The 19,365-nt window shown below is 49.9% G+C and overlaps 9 protein-coding genes across 9 annotated transcripts; 6 read left to right on the forward strand and 3 right to left on the reverse strand.

Moving 5' to 3' along the window:
* Nucleotides 1-998: 998 nt before the first annotated feature.
* Nucleotides 999-2,165, forward strand: CTRU02_214035 (ZIP zinc/iron transporter; the record flags this gene model as incomplete). Its single annotated transcript, XM_036724590.1, has 1 exon — nucleotides 999-2,165. One exon carries the CDS (start codon nucleotides 999-1,001, stop codon nucleotides 2,163-2,165), a length of 1,167 nt encoding a protein of 388 aa, XP_036583709.1.
* Nucleotides 2,166-3,439: 1,274 nt separating this feature from the next.
* CTRU02_214036 (mutator-like element) lies at nucleotides 3,440-4,252 on the forward strand (the record flags this gene model as incomplete). Its single annotated transcript, XM_070206168.1, has 1 exon — nucleotides 3,440-4,252. One exon carries the CDS (start codon nucleotides 3,440-3,442, stop codon nucleotides 4,250-4,252), a length of 813 nt encoding a protein of 270 aa, XP_070060200.1.
* Nucleotides 4,253-5,158: 906 nt separating this feature from the next.
* On the forward strand, nucleotides 5,159-5,305 carry CTRU02_214037 (mule transposase domain protein; the record flags this gene model as incomplete). Its single annotated transcript, XM_070206169.1, has 1 exon — nucleotides 5,159-5,305. The coding sequence occupies one exon, from the start codon at nucleotides 5,159-5,161 to the stop codon at nucleotides 5,303-5,305; it is 147 nt and encodes a 48-aa protein (XP_070060201.1).
* A 480-nt stretch (nucleotides 5,306-5,785) lies between these two features.
* On the forward strand, nucleotides 5,786-6,754 carry CTRU02_214038 (40S ribosomal protein eS19; the record flags this gene model as incomplete). The annotated part of the gene is made up of 4 exons (XM_036724591.1): nucleotides 5,786-5,818; nucleotides 6,217-6,280; nucleotides 6,342-6,647; nucleotides 6,705-6,754. 4 exons carry the CDS (start codon nucleotides 5,786-5,788, stop codon nucleotides 6,752-6,754), a joined length of 453 nt encoding a protein of 150 aa, XP_036583710.1.
* A 1,069-nt stretch (nucleotides 6,755-7,823) lies between these two features.
* On the forward strand, nucleotides 7,824-9,224 carry CTRU02_214039 (uncharacterized protein; the record flags this gene model as incomplete). The annotated part of the gene is made up of 1 exon (XM_036724592.1): nucleotides 7,824-9,224. The coding sequence occupies one exon, from the start codon at nucleotides 7,824-7,826 to the stop codon at nucleotides 9,222-9,224; it is 1,401 nt and encodes a 466-aa protein (XP_036583711.1).
* Nucleotides 9,225-9,840: 616 nt separating this feature from the next.
* On the reverse strand, nucleotides 9,841-12,936 carry CTRU02_214040 (beta-galactosidase/beta-glucuronidase; the record flags this gene model as incomplete). Its single annotated transcript, XM_036724593.1, has 2 exons — nucleotides 9,841-11,329; nucleotides 11,387-12,936. 2 exons carry the CDS (start codon nucleotides 12,934-12,936, stop codon nucleotides 9,841-9,843), a joined length of 3,039 nt encoding a protein of 1,012 aa, XP_036583712.1.
* Nucleotides 12,937-14,139: 1,203 nt separating this feature from the next.
* On the reverse strand, nucleotides 14,140-14,960 carry CTRU02_214041 (uncharacterized protein; the record flags this gene model as incomplete). Its single annotated transcript, XM_036724594.1, has 4 exons — nucleotides 14,140-14,298; nucleotides 14,351-14,512; nucleotides 14,561-14,866; nucleotides 14,919-14,960. 4 exons carry the CDS (start codon nucleotides 14,958-14,960, stop codon nucleotides 14,140-14,142), a joined length of 669 nt encoding a protein of 222 aa, XP_036583713.1.
* Nucleotides 14,961-16,544: 1,584 nt separating this feature from the next.
* CTRU02_214042 (uncharacterized protein) lies at nucleotides 16,545-17,330 on the reverse strand (the record flags this gene model as incomplete). Its single annotated transcript, XM_036724595.1, has 3 exons — nucleotides 16,545-17,093; nucleotides 17,156-17,194; nucleotides 17,274-17,330. 3 exons carry the CDS (start codon nucleotides 17,328-17,330, stop codon nucleotides 16,545-16,547), a joined length of 645 nt encoding a protein of 214 aa, XP_036583714.1.
* A 949-nt stretch (nucleotides 17,331-18,279) lies between these two features.
* CTRU02_214043 (NPP1 domain-containing protein) lies at nucleotides 18,280-19,365 on the forward strand (the record flags this gene model as incomplete). The annotated part of the gene is made up of 2 exons (XM_036724596.1): nucleotides 18,280-18,530; nucleotides 18,594-19,365. The coding sequence occupies 2 exons, from the start codon at nucleotides 18,280-18,282 to the stop codon at nucleotides 19,363-19,365; spliced, it is 1,023 nt and encodes a 340-aa protein (XP_036583715.1).

A 19,365-nucleotide genomic window follows, 5' to 3' on the forward strand; every position in this document is an offset into this window, starting at 1 on the left:
CCCAGCTCTCTGGTCTCTGTTTTCTCCCTCTTTGACCCTGGCCACGAGTCCGACATCAAACCGCCGAAACTCTATCTTGAGACCATTCTCTTGATCCATTTCTACCGAGACATCTGTGTTACTGGAAAGCTCGGCTCCTCCTTCCCGGTAGACATTACTTTTACGCTCTGTTCCTCTTTTGGTTCGACAATACAGATACCTTATCGTCTTTCTCTCCTAGCCGCCAATCGACCTTGTAAAAAGTCAATAATCACAAGATAGACAGACGACAACGACGAAATAAGATCCTACTCCTCGTCTGCAAGGTGCCGGGTTTCCCGACTTTTGTGGTTCTCCAAGTTTCCTCGTCGAGTCCCACGTCCCGTTAGCGGGTGGTTACTCCGTCCTCTTATGTTCATCTAACTGACCACCCCCCCACGACTGACGACCATCCGGGTTCTCGACATCTCCTCCCATCAACGGTGCCGCACAACCATCCATCCCCCCTCGAAGTTTGAATACTTTTTTCTTTCTGGCCCCCCCCCCCTGCTCTTGGCGCAATTTATATACTGTCTTTACACCACCCACGGAGCCTCATTCCCTCCATCTACCAAGACGCCAAGCTGCGAGCCAAGACCTGCCAAGATCCGTCATCCAACACGATCTTCCTGTCCCTTGCCGCCTCTCCCCTGCGCGCCCAGCCAGCCCGCTTCAGCTCCGACCATTTCGGTATCTCTGTGTCATCAAGGGACCTCAGACGCCACCCGGCCGGCCCTTGAATCGTCGCTTCCGGAGTCCCAAAGCTTCTGAGCCCCTCCGTGGCCCGGCATACCGTCCAATCCTCATCCGTACCGCCTTAACGCCGTCCTCAGAACCTGTGTAGTCATCTGCACACTGCAGTCACCTGCCTCGCCCTCAGGGTACCCGTCCATTCACGAAGGTTGGACAAGTTGTTTGAATAGAAGAACAGCAGTCTTCGCCGATATTTCTTCTCTGCACTTGCTCAAACATCAGCCAAAATGAACCCTTTGGAGTTTTCAGCAGCAAAGCTCCTCGCTCTCCGCCAGGCGGAGGGAGCCGGAGCCACAGATGAAGTCACCAACGAGTGCGGCGCTGCCGCCGTCGACGTGAGCAACATGCCCTTGCGCATTGCCTCCATCTTCATCATCCTCGTTGCCTCGCTGCTTGGTGGTTTCCTGCCCATCTTCCTGGCCAGGACCACCAGGATGCATGTCCCCAAGATGACCTTCTTCGTCTTCAAGTATATTGGTACCGGTGTCATTATTGCGACCGCCTGGATGCATCTCCTCGCCCCCGGTGTCGAAGCCCTGCACAACGAGTGCTTGGCCCCCATGCTTGGCGAGTACGACTGGGCCTTCGCCATCGGCCTGATGACCGTCATGGTAATGTTCCTGATCGAGATGATTGCTTCCAACGTGAGCTCTGGCGCTTTCTCTCACAGCCACGGTGGCCACGAGATGAACGGTACTGGCCACCCTGTTGACTCCAAGACCAAGGATCATGGTACCGATGGGACTAGCGCTAGTGAGGTTTGCCCACATGATAACGGTGATGCTGAGAGGGGTGTCGGCTTCGTCGACCCCAACAAGGTGCCCGGACTTCCGGACGACGTTAGCTACCCCCCTGGCGGACGTGACCACCTCGGCCATGCTCGCGACCACGTCGAGGGAGACAGCCACAACAGCCTGAGCGGCCAGCTGACGGCCATCTTCATCTTGGAATTCGGCGTCGTGTTCCACTCTATCTTCATCGGTCTCGTCCTCGCCACTAGCGACGAGCTCGTTGTTCTCCTGATCGTCCTTACCTTCCACCAGTTCTTTGAGGGCCTCGGTTTGGGCTCCCGTCTCGCCGTCGCTCACTGGCCTTCTCACGGACGCTGGTGGCCGCACATCCTCGCTGGCCTGTACGGTCTTTCGACCCCTGTCGCCATTGCAGTTGGTATCGCCGCCAAGCCAAGCAGCGCCCAGACGCAGACCCTTGTCAACGGTATCTTTGACTCTATCAGCGCCGGTATCCTCATGTACACGGGTCTGGTCGAGTTGCTGGCTCACGAGTTCATGTTCAACCCGCAGATGCGCAACTCCCCGCTCAAGATCCAGCTGTTCGCCTTTGGCTGCGTCGCCCTAGGCGCCGGCGTCATGGCTGTCCTGGCCAACTGGGCCTAGGTGGTGTAAGATGGATGCGGTGGTTGTTGTGGAAACTGAGCTAGACTTTGAAATGATGGATATGGTATTTGGTATATATGGGTTTAAAATGATACCTGGGTCTTGTGAGCCTGCCTTTAGTGCATGGTTTGAGGGATTCTCCTTGTAGGCATTTTTGGATATTTTTGCATAGGAGGAGTTCACTACTATGCCTTCCGGCATGTAATAATGATTATTGATAGAATTGATGCGATTCAAGCACTTGTCTAAACGTATACCACTGTGAGACCGGTTTGTGTTAGCTAGGGATGCGGTAAGTGGGCGATGAAGCGCAAAGATCTGCTGTCAAGCAGGAATTCTTGACAGTTGAATTGCCGCTGCTGATGACAGTTAGCTCGAAGATTTCGTTTTCTCCGGGTTATGCATTCTGAGCTTCTCTTAACGCTGAATGTACAGATCCATGGCGATTCAAGGACTGTGAGAAACCCCACCTGATGAACAACCTCGTGATTATCTAATCGAGATTGGATTGGGCTCCCAATAGGTTCACGGGTACCCGTGCGTGTAAAATTTCACGGGTACCCGTGGAAATGACTAAGCAACCTGCCCACGTCAATGAACGCGTCTTGTGTCATACACCTTTCACGCGTTATTTGCATCCAGCACTTCAGTCATATATTCTTAAAAATGGAAATAGCTCTCAAAGACTCAATACTCACATTCCCAGACGACAGTCTCCCCCCTGAAAGCGATCATAAATCTCGCGATGAGCTTTTTATGTCAATCAACAACTGGGCGGCGACAAAGGGATACGCATTCACTACCGGGAGATCAACAAAGGAGAAAAGCGGACGACGGACGATTACATATTCATGCGATAGGTCGTGTCATCCGCCAAGCACATCAATAGCGCGGCAAAGGCAAACTACTAGTAGGGGGACTGGTTGTCAATTTTCCGTCCTTGCTAAGGAATCTTTGGATAAGAGCACATGGAGCTTGAGACACCGGCCCGATAAGCGTTTTTCTTCTCATAATCATCCCCAAGCCAACATCCGTCTGCTCACCCAACGCATCGCAAGCTATCTGAGGAGGATCAAGCCAAGGTGGCCGGTCTTTCAAACGCTGGCGTCGCACCCAGGGACATCAGAACATACATACGACAAACGACAGACTCTATAGCGACCCAGCAGGATATCTACAATCATATTGCAGCCGCTAAACGAGATGTTCGTGAAGGGCAGACCTCGATCCATGCACTTGCCAATCAACTTGATGAGGAAGGCTTCTAGAGTCGCATGCAGTTTGCACCAGATGGCCGAGTTACGGCTGTCTTGTTCGCTCATCCAGATTCCTTAGCCCTTCTCCAAGCCTACCCAGACATCATGTTACTAGACTATACCTATAAGACTAATAAGTATGGTATGCCACTTCTTGATATAGTTGGCGTCGATGCTTGCCAACGGTCGTTCTGTATTGCGTTTGCATTTCTTAGCGGCGAGGCAGAAGATGACTATACCTGGGCTTTGGAGCGGGTCAAATCCTTGTATAGTCAGTGCAACGCTAGCCTACCTGCGGTTATCCTCACAGATCGCTGCTTAGCATGCATTAACGCTGTTGCAACCATCTTCCCCTCTTCTGCATCTTTGCTTTGCCTCTGGCATGCGAACAAGGCCGTTCTTCAACATTGTAATCCAGCTTTTGACTCTACTAAGCCAAAGACAGTCAACAATCCTGCAGCGCTCAAACCTTCAACTCAGAGCTGGGAAGAATTCTATAACTCCTGGCATTCGATCATCAGCTCGCTATCTGAGGTGGTTTTTGAGGAGCGCGTTTCCCAGTTTGAGGAACGCTATCTTCTGGACCATCTCGAAGAAGTCGGCTATGTTACGTCCGTTTGGTTGAAACCATACAAGGAGAAGCTAGTGAAAGCCTGGGTCGATCAGCATACCTATTTTGGCAATGTGGCTACTTCGCGAGTTGAGGGTATTCATGCACTACTTAAATCGCACTTGAAACGATCCACATTAGACCTTTTTGAAGCTTGGCGAGCAATGAAGCATGCTTTACTAAATCAGCTATCGGATCTAAAGTCAAATCAAGTTAAATAGCAAATACGGATACCAGTTGAGCTTTCAGGGTCAATGTACGGCGCAGTGCTTGGCTGGGTATCGCATGAAGCCTTGCGCAAAGTAGAAGAGCAACGGAAGCTGCTCACGAAGAAAGACACAAATCCTTCCACAGCCTGTACGGGGACGTTTTCTCGAGTATATGGTCTCCCATGCTTACACAAATTGAAGACTTTACAAGAACAGAATCTTGTTCTTCTACGTGAGCACTTCCATGCACATTGGCATTTGAGGCGTGATGGAGCGCCGCAGCTATTGCTGGAGCCTTGCCAGCGCATAGAGCCCAGGTTGCAATTAGAGAATCCCAGTATTCCCAAATCAAGCACTAGACGAGAGCCTAGCGGGTTCGAAGTTGTTGAAGTTGCTTCACGGGCCCCAAGCAAATGCAGTAGGTGTCATACAGTTGGCCATACTATGACTTCAAAGGCGTGCCCTCTGCGATACACGCATTTATTGCCTGAACCGACACCTACTCCAGATCCAGCTACAGTATCAACTGCGATATTTACCGGGATGACGACAGATACACAAGAACCTCCTTCAAACGCCGTGCAGGACGTACCAGAGTTGGTTCAACCGACTATTGCTATAGTGGTAGAGACCAGTATATCACCACCTCGGGTATTATCACCATTTGCGCATTCGCATTCACCTTCGCTGCCAGGATACGATTTACCTCAGGCGATATACGGACGGTACTGTGCAGCAAGAAGCGCCTGGTACGGTGCTTAACCTCGTGGGAGTGTCAAAACAAACCAGGAGTATCGAAGGGTAATAGGACTTCCGCTACGTTATGACAAAAAGTGTTATGAGTGGTGTCTTGACTATAAGCAGATGAAAGGACGCTGCACTACCTTACACGGGTCAAGGGATTGGACGAAGGAGGAGATGATGGCTTATCTGGACTGGGATAGGGCTGAATATAAACGGGTCGATGAGCTGATTATTGCGGAAGATGGACAAAACCCCTTTAAAAACAGTGAGAGAGGTATGAGCGAAGTCTGGAAACGAGTTGAGCAAGATAAGGCAGAGTAGGAGGCGTTATACGCTGGTAGTAAGCCTGAAGAGTGTATCGTAGTAAAGTCGTAAACTTTCCGGATAAGTTTGATGCAGGCCGTGCCTCTCATTGGCTCATGAGCCCCATATCAGAGTTGCTTAGTCATTTCCACGGGTACCCGTGAAATTTTATACGCACGGGTACCCGTGAACCTATTGGGAGCCATTGGATTGGCCCACCTTACCTAAGCACTGTTGTTTCTTCAGCCTTTTTGGGCCCACCAAGAAAGCCCCACGGTTGACAGATTTCTCACACCTCAACCACGTGATGTGATGCACGGACCCAGGGCTTTCTGCCCTCCCCGCCAAGATTGCCCGCAACTTTCCAAACCACCAAAAATTTCCAATCGCGAAGTCTGATTCCCGTTGACCGACCGACCTCATCGCCAAATTCCCAACCGCCCAGCGCCGCACCCAAGTCCACCCTCTTTCCCCCCCAATCCAATCAATACCGCAAAAATGGCCGGTGGCGTCAGTGTCCGCGATGTCGATGTAGGTTAACACCCCAGAGTGACAAAAGACTCTATTCTATACCTCCAGCCGAGCAAACCTCTTTTCGACCTCTCGAAATCATTCCGAAAATGTCTGATGACACCGCGCGCACTGCCCCTTCATAAAGAGAAGACCCTTCGACCACATTGATCTCTCATCGACCTGAGATACGGCAAATGCTATCCATTTCATCCATGATCTTGGAGTCGCGACGGTGACGAAGAGAAGTGTGTGTGAAGAGAGAGGCTTTTCGAAGGGGCAGTCCGAACGGCGAGGAACACGGAAGGAAGAAGGATTATATATACCAATACATGAGGAACAAAAACGGAGCAGGCGCGAGGGAGTCGAAAGACTTCTGATGACGGAATCATGCTAATTGGTGATTTTCTTCCTGGTAGGCGCAAAAGTTCATCAACGCGTATGCCGCTTTCTTGAAGCGTCAGGGCAAGCTGCCCATTCCCGGTATGTCAACACAGCTCACCATTACCCCTGCGCGTAATATCTAAATACTAATTTACCATAGGTTGGGTCGACATCGTCAAGACCGGTCCCGCCAAGGAGCTCCCTCCCCAGAACATTGACTGGTTCTACGTCCGCGCCGCCTCCGTCGCCCGCCACATCTACCTCCGCAAGACCGTCGGTGTCGGCCGTCTCCGCAAGGTTCACGGCTCCGCCAAGAACCGCGGTGTCCGCCCCTCCCACCACGTTGACGCCTCCGGCTCCGTCGACCGCAAGATCGTCCAGGCCCTCGAGAAGATTGGTGTCCTTGAGCAGGATGAGGAGAAGGGTGGCCGCCGCATCACCCAGTCCGGCCAGCGTGATTTGGACCGTACGTTGTTGTCCGCTTTGCATATCGACTTGTACAATGTGCTAACTTAACTCTCAGGTATCGCCCAGACCACCGCTGAGGCCGAGGAGGAGGAGGATGACGAGTAAATCTGTCCCTCTTCACCAATCGACCAGCAAAATTATATGCTTGTGGTAAAATGAGGTTTCCGGTTCATGGCTACGGCAAATAAAAAGGGGCATTCCGGGGTTTAGGCGTCTGAAAATGGATCAACGGTTTCACGATTGAAAGAAAGCAATTTGATGGAATCCCCCAAGCATCCCAAATTCAAGTTCCGTCTTCACCCTGGTGTTTTGCGTCTCTCTTCTCAGAGTTATGACACGTAGTGCCCTCTGTGGCTTATGATCACGCCTGGGTTTTATCCATTATTCATGTTGCTGTGATGTGACGTGCCTAGTGATTCACCGTTTTTTGTGTCGTACGCTGCGCGTTATTGAGTGTCTTAATTTCTTAAATCTTGGAATGATGTTGGCATACAACACAGCTGCCGCTCAACCTGAGTCAACTAGTTCTCAACTCCTGCGTTTCTTCTGCGCTCCTTCCTAAAACATCCTATCTATCAAACTAGTCACTTATTATCCAACATCGCGACCTCTAACCAACACTCTTCGCCGCCCACAATCGTCTTTTTTCCACATGAACTAGTAGTTCCTTCTTTCCTCCGTTACTTCAACAACTTCTTCACGACGCGCGCTCAGAGTCGTGACTACCTCAACATATATCAACACGCGGTTGAAAATAACCTCTAATACCTCTTTTCCCATCGCCTTCCCTTCTTTCAACTTCTTATTTCTCTTACATCTCTCCAGCAAGAGACAGACTTTTCTCGTTCCTACTCCAAGTCACAATATCCATTCTTTCCTCACTACATCGCCAACTCATCAACTCAAGCAGAGTCAACGAGAGCGTGACCCAAGTTAAGAGGTTATCTTTTGACCGTCTTTCACTGCCTCAAGCTTCTCATTCGTCTTCCGTCGTTCTTCCTTATTATAACTATTTGCGGCAGAGTGCCTGTTATTACTGGACGAGCATTTACAACTCAGCTTCGCTCCTGCTGTTATTGGTACTCAGTTATCTAAACAGACGTATCGCAGCTCTACTTCGAACCCCCTCCGATCACAATCTTTCACAAGCATACGTTGATTCAAGAACTCGAAGATGTCGATGCCCTCTACTTCATCAACGGGCACCCTTGCCCGAGGCGACCGTCCGATTATTCCCCTTGAACGGATGAGTTGTGACCTGCCATATCCAACCACCGAGCATGTCATCAAAGAGGAGCCTCTCGACGAAGCTATCTCTCAGTTCAAGAATGTCATGTCCCTCAGCCACCCGAGGGAGAAAGTTTTCTTCTTAAAGAGAATTGTGGATAAAAATCCCCGATTCGATATCCTGTTTCAGATTGGGGGAGGTACACAACGCCCCAGATTCAACGACTCCGACGCCTCATCGGACACTGCCCGCACGATATCAGACGCAGGTCAGAACATTTTCGTCGTCAAAGAAGGACCAAACATCAAGCTCCTTCAGTCAGTAGCGTCTGCCGCTTACACGGCAGACAGACCTGAAGCAAACACTAGAATCATGTTCGCTTTAAAGACCTGCGGCTTCATAAGTACGAGGGATTGCAAAGGCCAACTGCATGTTCTGAAAGTTGCGGCCAGCGGTATATCTTTCAAGCCCCTCGGAGACTCTGATCGCCGAGGCTTGCTATACAACAGCAAATGGATTGACCGGGTAAAAAGGATTGCGAGGATTCTCAATATCAACATGGGAAGTTTTTATGACGGCTGTGGCCGGACTGCTACACCGGAACAAGTCGGAAGATGGGCAGCCGGACACGTTGAAAAAAAGCTCGCGACGCACATTGTCTTTGTACACCTGAAGAAGTTGGGCATTCAAGCTACGAATATCACGATCGAGGAGCTCAAACGTCTTAGAACGTGCCTTGCAGAGCAGGGCTACAGGCCTCAGTACGAGATCCATCTAACCCGAGGACCTTGTGGCGTCCCTCGACGTTCGGGCAAGTGTGTCCCGTTCGTCTCTCGGCTGGGAAGACTCACAGGGATTCGATTCAAAATCTGGTCGTGGGAGAAGAATGTCATACTAGACGGCCTTGAGCCACGCAAGCCGAGAGTATACATATCGAAGAAGGAAATGCTGGAACGATTTGGGCATCGAGAAGTCCCCCTGGACAACGAGGTGGAACAGGTCGAGCATGAATTTGAGGAAGATGACTGGAGAGATATCGTTGGCGAGGGTGATGATGACGGTGGCGACCAAGGGACCGAAGAGAGTGACAATGAAGGAATCGACGAGGACATCCCATGTGGCGATGGAGGCGACGGTCAAAACTCCGACAACGGAACTAACCTTGCTTCTGGAATGGTCGACGTATCAACCTCTTCGGAACAGCAACCGAAAGCACATCAGCCAGGCGCCTCGAAAACGATCGAGAAGAGACTTCGTTTGCCAGACATTATCCCCAAGCCGCTGCCACCAACCCCGACCACGTCCGTCCCGTCAACGCAAACTCGTCCTGTTTCCGTCGAGCCCTAGGAGCGCCGTCGCGAGAAACCCTCCCAGAGCCGAGCTACGAAGAGAGCAAAGCTGCGGAAGATGAAGAAGACGTTTCATGCGCACAGATACATGGCCAACAACACCGCAGTTACGCAAGGTATGTTAAGCAAGTCGAAGTTTGCTACTAGGATGATGGCTAACGTCTTACGGTATAGGGGCATCTGTTCTTGCCAGTCGACTGGGCACTCTTCGGAACAAGACGCGCAAATTAGGCTAAGGCATAAGCTGAGGAAGACTTTTGAATGCGGAGTGTAGGATATTGTATGTTGGAAGTGGCTGGACTAGACCTATCGGTTTCTTTGTCTGTTGGCAATTTTCACTCAAAATTTTTGGGAGTTGGAACCTTCTTTTTATCAGATGGCTCTGCTTTTGAGTCTGATTATAATAGGAAAGTCGGTTTGGAGGTGAGGTTTGTTACCTCTTGGTATGGTATGGTTATGAATTGCAATCAATTCGTCAATCACCTATTCGTTTGCAAAGTAAACACGAGCTGACTCTCCATTAATCTTTTTTGACTTCTTATGTCATTCAAGCATTATTTCATAACCATAAGACTACCGAAGTAGACCCTATTCTTGATACCTGCTCGCTAAGCCTACTTCGCAATGCTCAAATCAAAGGTAAAGTCAAACGCCTCCGCATAGCACCTATACTGCTCAAAGGGTCTTGGCCCAACAGTCGCCGATCCAATACCATTGTTGTCGTAATCAAGATGCAAAACCGTCATGTTCAAGGGCTTCAGATCGTAAGGGTGCTTCGCGTCGTCCAGGTCGTAGGGCAAGTATCTCTGGGCCGTAAAGCTAAACGGCTCAGCCTCAGACCTCCTGGCATCAAGTGTCACGCCGCCGGCCCCGTTGCTGATTTGCAGCCATCTAAGGTCCTCCCGGTTGCCGTTCTCCTGGGGATAGTCGTAATAGGTGAACAGGTCTTCAACACTAGACTTGTACTGTCCAATGCGGCAACCCTCCTTCGTGTCCTTGTAGTTCTCGCCCGGTCCACGACCGAACCACGAGACTTCGTTGAAATCGGTGGGCAACACGGCCATCAGACCGATACGAGGAACCACTTCGGGCTTGGTCTTCCCCTCGAAATCGCCACGAGCGTGGACAGTGAGAGAATCGGACGAGACGGTGTACGTCAGGTCAGCCTCCACGCCCCATTCAAGAGCCTTCGGCGCCACGCGGACCTTGTAGTTGACTGTAAGCCCACCGTCACTTTCTTGCCATCGCACGTCGCGGACTTGGGTGTGCATGCTGTTGACTCTGGCCTTCACCCAAATAGGACCGTCGCCCTCTTCCGACTCATCGTTTTGCGTCTGAGCACGGTAAAAGAAGAGCTCCGGTCCGCGCTGGAAGACGTCGACCCCGTTGATGTTCCAGGTAACGTTTCCTTGAAGTAGATCAAAGTCAAACGAAGACTCGCCATTCTCAACCTTGAGGTGCGTCCTGTCTTGCTTGACCGTGAGGTTACCCGACTGCCTTGCTCTGACGGAAACATCCCGCCTGGTTCGGTTGCCTGTAGCTGGGGCGTTGAGGTGAAGTTGGTCCCAGGCCACGACGTGTCCCTTCTCTGCCCATACCGTGTCGTTCTTCAGAGCGAACTCGACAGTGACCCACGACTCACCAGCAAAGCTAGAATTTCCAGTAGGCAAGTTGACCGTTCGCTGCTCACCGGCTGGAATGCTGGGGAGATTCAAGGGCTGACGAGACGTAGGCTCTTGCCCGTCCTGAATTATGTGCCATGACGCAGAGAAATCATTAACATCGTGGAAGTCGAAGTGGTTGGTGACGACCATCTGATGTCCATCACCTGTCAGGTTCACCGTGATGGCCTGGATAGCCTTGGCATACTCATTGAGCGAAGGCATGGGTGTGTGGTCGGATAGAGTGAGGCCGTCCATGATGAAATCGGCGTCGTTGGGGTAATCGCCAAAGTCTCCGCCATAGGCGTAGTACTCAATATCACCTTCTTTCTTCAAGAGACCGTGGTTGCTCCATTCCCACACAAGCCCACCCTGAATCAAAGGCTCGGTTCTGAAGAGCTCAATGTACTCTTTCAGACCGCCCGGGCCGTTGCCCATAGCACTAAATACAATATCAGCATAATCCAGAGGTTAGAGCGATGAAAGACTGGCGACATACTGTGCATATTCACACAAAATGAACGGCTTGTCTGTGTGGTTACCAATGAATTCAAGGATGCTCGTAGGCGATTCGTACATCTGGCTGTACATATCGACCGACGTGGCGTTGCGGTCCGGCTCGTAGTGAATGATGCGACTCGGATCACGCTGTCTGATCCATCGGGCCATGGTATCCAAATTCTGGCCATAGAAGCATTCGTTTCCAAGGGACCAGATGATGACCGACGCGTGGTTCTTGAATCTCTCAACAACCTGGTGAGCTCTGTCGACGTAGGCAGCTTCCCAGTCAAGGTTATCCGAGGTCCACTTTCCAGCTTCCTCTTTCGTTTTCTCAGCTTTACCAAAGCCGTGACACTCAAGATCCGCCTCGGAGATGACGTAGAAACCGATTTCGTCCGCTACGTCGAAGAAGTCTGGATGAGGGGGTTGATGAGCGGTGCGGATGGTGTTGATGTTTGAGCGCTTCATCAGAATGAGATCGGCTCTCATGTTTTCGTAAGCAACGGTTCGGCCGGTGATGTGGTGGTGCTCATGTCTGTTGACGCCATAGATGGTGATGGCTTTTCCGTTGACGTAAAAGTTGCTACCGATAATCTCTACGCGACGAAGACCGATTCTTTGGCTGATGGTCCGGTTGTTGAACGTGACTAGTATCGTGTAGAGAGTTGGCGTTTCAGCAGACCATAGATGAAAGTCTTCGCCCTCGATTCTGTGCTCATAAATATCCGAAGACGGCCCGGTCCACTCATCGAGGGTGTCGCCGCTGGGAGAGAGAAGCTTTACCGACATATCACCCGGGTCGCCTTGTATGGTTGCGTTGAGCCTGAGCGTGCCGCTTTCAAACGAGTCATCGATTTCAGTATTGACAAAATAGTCCACGATTGCTGAGCGAGGGAAAGGAATGAGGTAGACATCCCTGAAGATGCCTGACATCCACCACTGGTCTTGATCCTCGATATACGAGCCATCAGACCATTGGTAGACGCGAGCAGCAAGCGAGTTGGCTTTTCCTGGTGTAAGATAATCGGTGATATCAAATTCATGCGCGTTGCGGCTTCCCTGGCTATAACCAACTTCTTCACCGTTGACCCAGACGTGAAAGGCGCTATCAACGCCCTCGAAACGAAGACGAATTTGCTGGTCCTCTTCCCAGTTGTCTGGAACTTCAAACTCCCGCCAATATGATCCCGTAGGATTGATGTAAGAGACATTAGGAGGAGTGATAGGGAACGGGTAGTTGATGTTGGTGTAATGGGGAATACCGTATCCCTGCCGCTGCCACATCCCTGGGACCTCAATGTCTGCCCATGAGGTCACGTTTGCCGTCTCCCAGATGGGTGCTTCGAAAGGGCTCTGATCATAATGAAACTTCCAGGTGCCATTGAGGCTGAGGAACTCGCTCTGTCTACGATCGAATGACAAGGCGGCCTCCTCGCTGGCGTACGAGTAGAAGTGAGCTCGGGGAGCCAATGTGTTGCGGTGAAGAACATTCAGATTCGTCCAATCGGGCAAAGCTCCTGGGAAACCCAGGCCCGAAATGAGGTCCATGATGTTTCTACTTGGCTGAGACTACCTGATCGGATATTCCGCGACTCTCAACTCGAGACCTTGCCATCGCAAACATCGCAACGCCGCTGATATAGAAGGCTCACGGCCTCGGAAACTCCTCGGTACTTTACATTTCCGGCTCGGCGCATGTCACGATCGTATAGCTGCACTGAGAGAAGGATTTCTCAAGGCCCCTCTTTCATGTAACCATAACTGGGCTCATTTGTGGCCGGTTCCTCAATCGCGGGGCTCACGTGGTCGGCCATGACGACTCTGAGTTGCATCGGCGATGCAAAATCATCGTATGTGCCGCTGATGCTTGGAACTAGGAAGCTGGGCAGCGGGGACGGAAATATAAAAGACTTGAAAAGTCGATGCACATCTGCGATTTCCCCGCAATGACTGGATCCACGGGCAGCGTCCGGCCCCGACAACCCCGCGATCGACATTGAAGCGGGGAACAAGCGAGTGAGGAGATGAATGTAGTACGATGTTCACCGCTTGGTTCAATGAAGCTCCAGCGTATGAAACCACTGTACTTTGAAATTAAAGGATTTGTCAAGAAAATGAAAGAGAGCAATGGCACTGCATGTTACATTCGGTATATCTGGTCGCGAGCTGCTTGTGTGGATAGACATGGCGAGCTTGAATTGATGTATTTGTATCGCTCGGTTAAGGTTGTCAGCGATGCGTAAATAAGCTAAATGGGGCGTATATGTCAGGAGTGGGTTCTGACGTAGTTGACACCATCGTATCATGCCAGAGGAGTGTGAGAATGTGGTCTGAGATTTGAGCTTGTCAGTATTTGTTCCTCAACACGGTGGCCAACTTATTCCCTGAGAAGATAAACTTGGAAAAACTCACTCTCAAGTGAAGTTGAAGTCGGTTGTAATCACCTAGCATTAGTGGATTCGTATTGCTATGTGGCTTGCATTGGATGCATGATAGAGGACTTGCGCCTGAGCGAATCAAAAGGTTGATTGACGAAGGGGCTTTGTGGTCGAGTTGAATTGACAATCCACTCTTGAATTCAAATTTCTTAGGAGTCTTATTTATCTTCGACATGGAAGATCCTATGAAGAAGAAAGCTTTGCTCATCGTGGCATAGCAGAGGGACTTGAGCAGGCCCTTGGTTGTCTTCCCCTCTCAAGAGACATCCGCAGCATCTTTAATATCAGACCCTGCAATGGCGGGCATATGGTCTTAGCAAGCCTGCTGTGAGAGTGCAACGTAATGGTTGTCAAAAACCTTGCGTCCTCTCGCACGAGTATCTCCATTGCCGTTATCCGAACCGCAGCGAAGGACAATGGTACCCATATCTCCCGCAATATCCCAGCACTGCACGTCGACCTTGTCGGTGTGCTACACCAATCGTTAAGAGAGTTCATATCGTCGGAAGATAACCAAAACATACCGTGTTGCAAAGGTACATCGAGCAGCTGCTGGAGCAGCTAACACGAGCACAAGCGCCCTTGGGAGCACTGCACGTAGAAGAGCCGAGAAGAAGAAGCTGGTTGAGAGCTACAGCACACTGAGAATAGTAGCCGTTGATCCAGTTGCCATAGCTACAGTCATACTAAAGAGCTGTTAGAGTGGACTTGAAATTTAAGAGATTGTAGCTCACGTTGCTCTGTCTGGACACTAAACTTCCCTCAATCGGGGAGTTGGGGGATCTTTGGGTAAGATCATTCTTGGTGAATCCGCGCGAAGTCAGACCTTCTGCGTATTCTGGGAACGCCCACGGATCATAAGCGGGATTGAGCTCCAAAATCTGCTGGTAGATTGCGTCCGCAGTGCCGTGAAGTGTTACGTTCGGGCCACCGACTGTGACGGGTCCGGTGAAGGATAGCTCAGCCACAGGAAGGTTGTCGTCATTGACATCTTCAGCAGAGCGATAGTAAACTGTGTTCTTGCCGGGAAGGGCAAAGGCCTTGTTGGGGAGTCAGTTGACAAACCAAACAAATTTGCTACACAATACCTACAATGGAAGCCAGGAACACAAGTCCTGTAACCGCGGTCTTCATTTTGACAATAACAGAGATACAGCGAGAATTCAAGGGCTACGAATGCAACGAGCTACTAGGAAATGGGACTGCGTTGAAATGTTGATGGAAAAGGTAAGTGGCCCTTTTATAATACTCCCTATCGACCCCTTTTGCAAAAGCCCGTAAAGCACTATAATGGATACTATAAGAACACCTGCTGTATGTATCATAGGTTGCCATTGTTGCCCCTTGCTGCGAAATCTGGTGCATGCAGAATATGCAAGGCTAACATGCCCCGGAGCCATATAAGAACAACAAAGATGCTGACTGCATGAAGGATCACAGGAATAGGGCCAGAGATTGGTCGTTAGTAACTTGGAACCACGAAGCTAGGAGGAAACAGCTCGGATTCCATTCATGTAGGTGTTGAGCCAACCATCGCCAAGGCGCTGTGTGATTGGTTGGCTCGGAAAGCTGCACTTGGTCGGGGCTTTCCTGCAAAACAATTATATCTAGCGGAGTTTATACGATTGTAATCCTTGGCCTCGCCTGCAGAGTTGCATCGTATGGCGCGATTAGGTGGCCTGATCTTGTTGTAGTATAGTAGCCTCTCATTCAGGGCAAACACGATTGGCACCAAAACGAAAAGAACACTTGAGGCTAACAGGGTTGAGCTGCCCGTTGACCATTCAAGACCTTTCTAACTTCAAAGAGGCAGGACGTCTATGGTGGACTTCCCTAGGGTTCCGTAGGATTGAAAGAATCCACACAGGACGTAACGTGGCTTATTGATTGCCAACCTCACGTTTATCAACACCATTTCTGGGGATATCACAACCGCTTTGAGGGAAATTGATCGTTACAAGACTTCAACATACCTTACCGCTGGTACATATACTAGTTAATTGATGAAATCATCAACACCCCAATTAATTTTGGCTATATTTATAGGTCTGTCGAGAAAGGAAAGACGGCTTGCAGACCTGCGTTGCGGTGGATGGCAGTTTGCTAATTCAATGGTGCAAGTTTGATGATAGTGCATCTATGGCACCGGATGACATTTAGTTCAATACCTTGAAGAGCGGCAAAGAGTATACGAGTATTTTAAATGTCGTTTTGAAAGCGCGTTTGGCAGAATTTGGCACTGACTCCCACAAACTCGAGCATGCCTGACCTTATGAATTCCCTTACTAATTGATCATGAATCTTTTAGCCCTACGTTCATGTTAGTCGATAATGTTCGGTACGCGCCAATCAACTTGACTGGGGCTACGCAAAGAATCGGCTAACTGCCCAGGAACTTGTCTGAAGCATTCGGTTCTAACTATTAACAGCTCAGATACAGGAATTAAAGACGTTGAAAATAATGATGAAGCTCAGAGTAAGTAGAAGTTTAACGTGTTCCCATGTCATGCAGCACCACTGTCTGGATATCCTTAAAATTTATACACTTTATCTCCATTTCTTAGTCTGAAACATTGAGCTATCGATGCTCTGAATTTTCGTCGCGCGGATGCCGTCACAAAGTCATTATTCCTTTGCAGTCGATGTGTATCGATCTGCCCAAGTCGTATTTGGAACGGAAGTTTTCTCCTTCGAATCAAGTTACAATGTCTTACGGGCTTACGAGAACTGGTAGTAGATGAAGTCCCAAGCGCCCGTATTATCACTGTCGTAATCCACCTCGATCTGAATGAGCTCTTTGTTGAGGTCAAAATCCGCGATAGCGCCACGAATAGATTTTGAGAAGATGGTGTTTCCGAGTGCATCCCAACAACTCTTTTTGGCCTCGTCCGTATCTGTGCTGGATACCTTGAAAGAAGCGTCGAACTTGATGCCGATTAGGGTGCGGCAGTCGGTAAGGGCGGTCTGCATGTTTTCGTTTTCGATCTTGTAGCCCAATACCTCCTTGAGTTCTGACGGCTCCAGGCCTGCCATGGTCCAGCACTCTTTGAGAACCTGCCGCATTTTTAAATGCGGCTTTGTTGGATCGAGACCATTCATGGCTTGGACAACAGTCAGGCGCTTTGAAACTTTGTTGACCATGACGGTGTCAACGGGCTGGAGTTTGCCTTCTTTGTCTTTTTTGACGTAGCCATCTGCCCAGACCTTGAAAAGCCATTTGTTGCCAGTTTCGTCTACTTCGGTTTCCACTGCGTACGCATTGTTATTCTGCATTGCCGTCAGCCAATCAGCCCCCCAAAAAAATATCAAGTTTTACCAAGGCGACTTACGGCAAATGGCCGGACTGGTTGGGCTGGCTGAGCAGAAATCTAGGTCAGAGATTAGCGAAACTTATCACAATCAAGTACATCCCTCATCGGTGCAAGCAATTGGGTTGCTGCGACTAACAGTGCTAATAATGGGACTTAATGCCAAAAGAATGACGGAAAAGTAATGTGAAATCATTTTGACAAACGATGGAATGCTCGGGGAACGAATGGCAGCTGCGCGATGGCTGGCGAAGTAAAGAGTGATGTAAGTTGGATAGCTGATAGCCCTATGCCTCTACAGGAAAACTGAACAGGCCGACATGATATACAGCGTCGCTTGTTACAATTCTTAGGGCAATAAGAGACGGGAAGTGGTTGAGCTAGATTCAAGGGGTTGACTGAATCGTGTTTCTATTCATAGGGGTGGACCAAGTCTCGGCGAGCCGGATCACGACCGCTCCGCTCACAACCAATGGAAAGATGTCGGACTGTATTGTGGGAGAGACGGGTCCACTGATACAACTCCAGAGGATTGTTGCAAGCCGTCGAAATTTCGAAATCTCCAAGCTGCTCGATATTTAGATCATGAAAATGCTGAAATCGGCCGACTTCGGCAACAAAATCCGCGGCGCACTGACTCAGGTCGGTAGAAATTCTGCATAGTGTTAAGATGGTGATGTCGATCTGTGGCAGGTAGAGTTGGGACGAACGCTGCAGAAAGTTATTAATACCCTGCCAATGTGCCTGTGCTGCGGTACATGACTTGCAGTATGCCGATCATCAAAGGAAAATAAAGTATGTTTGTCGACCTAATAAAAAAATGTGGTATTCTTTAATAGTAGAAAACTGGATTAAGATGTCGATCTTTCATGCTCCAATGTCCGTACGCAGTTAACTAAAAACAAACCCTATATCCTTCATGTTATACTCCAATTCAGTCATCTGATGTTTGGCGCTTGGCATTGCAATTTGGCTACCCGCAATGCTCAGCCTTTCGGGAACAGAGGAGTCCAGGCTCCAGTAGAACGTATATATACTCTTTAGAGAAACTCAGACTTGCCTATCCATTCTTTAACCTTCCACCTTCTTTTAAATTGGCTCGTTCACTCCTACTGGCTGTATTCTTTCGTTTATGTACTGCAGTCATGTTGCGTCATTCGTTAACCTCACTGCTTTTGCTCGGTTTGGCCACGTTTACATCTGGCCGTGCTCTTTCTCCTCGTGACGGAGATGTAGCAATAGGCGATAAATTTAAAGATCACGACGATATTAAAGCTTTTGAACAGGCAGCATCCGATGGTACACCTGGTGAACTAGAACTGCGCTTTAAGCCTGGGCTCAATGATGCCAGCGGATGTTTTCCATATGCAGCCGTCGATAAGGATGGTTACCATGGGTAAGTGGTCAATTTGGATTATCGTATGAGACTGAGTTTCGACTGACGTTAATGATTTACAAGTGCTGGATTGAAACCTACCGGAAAAAGCGGTGGAAAGTGCCGAGACCCTGCCCTTGGTCAGGTCTACTCAAGAGTGGGAGTCTCCAACGGACGCACTGCTGTCTTGTACTCCTGGTACATACCCAAGATCATGACCGACAGCGACAACCACAAACACTGGTATTTGAGCGTCGTAGTCTGGCTTCATACGGACAAGTGCGGCGCCATGGCTGCCGACTATTCCATCGCCGGCGTCAGCTACTCCAATGGCAAGGAGACCTTTGATACGACAATGAGTTCGTCTACCATCTACAGCTCTGGAGACAGTAACACGGGGGCTGTCAACACGCATCCTATTGTAGGCTATGACGGCCAAGTGGGCGTGTTTCCATCGGATGACAGTGCTATCTATGCGCTCACCCCTCCAATGATTAGCTGGGACAAGCTGTCGACTGCGGCTAGAGAACAGTTCAACGGAATTCAATACGAGCATGCACGATGCCCCTTCACGGATAACAATTTCCAGTACACTCTGGACGCTTCTTACAACGCAAACTTCTATGACAAGGTGCCAGCTGAGCCTGCTGCTGATTGCGGGGCGACCCCTACGACTTCGACAGCCGATCCCGGCTCAACTGATCCGACCTCGAGTGGCACGCCAACAGAACCCTTGACATACCCATCAGCGACGACCACCGATGATGTAGAGCCTATAGAGGATGGCCCGGAAATCAACCCTTCCAGTATGCCGGCCGACCCGACTTACACGCCAACCCCGGGTGATGGGCAGTAG

This window comes from Colletotrichum truncatum (assembly GCF_014235925.2).
Source record: "Colletotrichum truncatum strain CMES1059 chromosome Unknown Contig_0010, whole genome shotgun sequence".
Classification (NCBI taxonomy): Eukaryota; Fungi; Ascomycota; class Sordariomycetes; order Glomerellales; family Glomerellaceae; genus Colletotrichum; species Colletotrichum truncatum.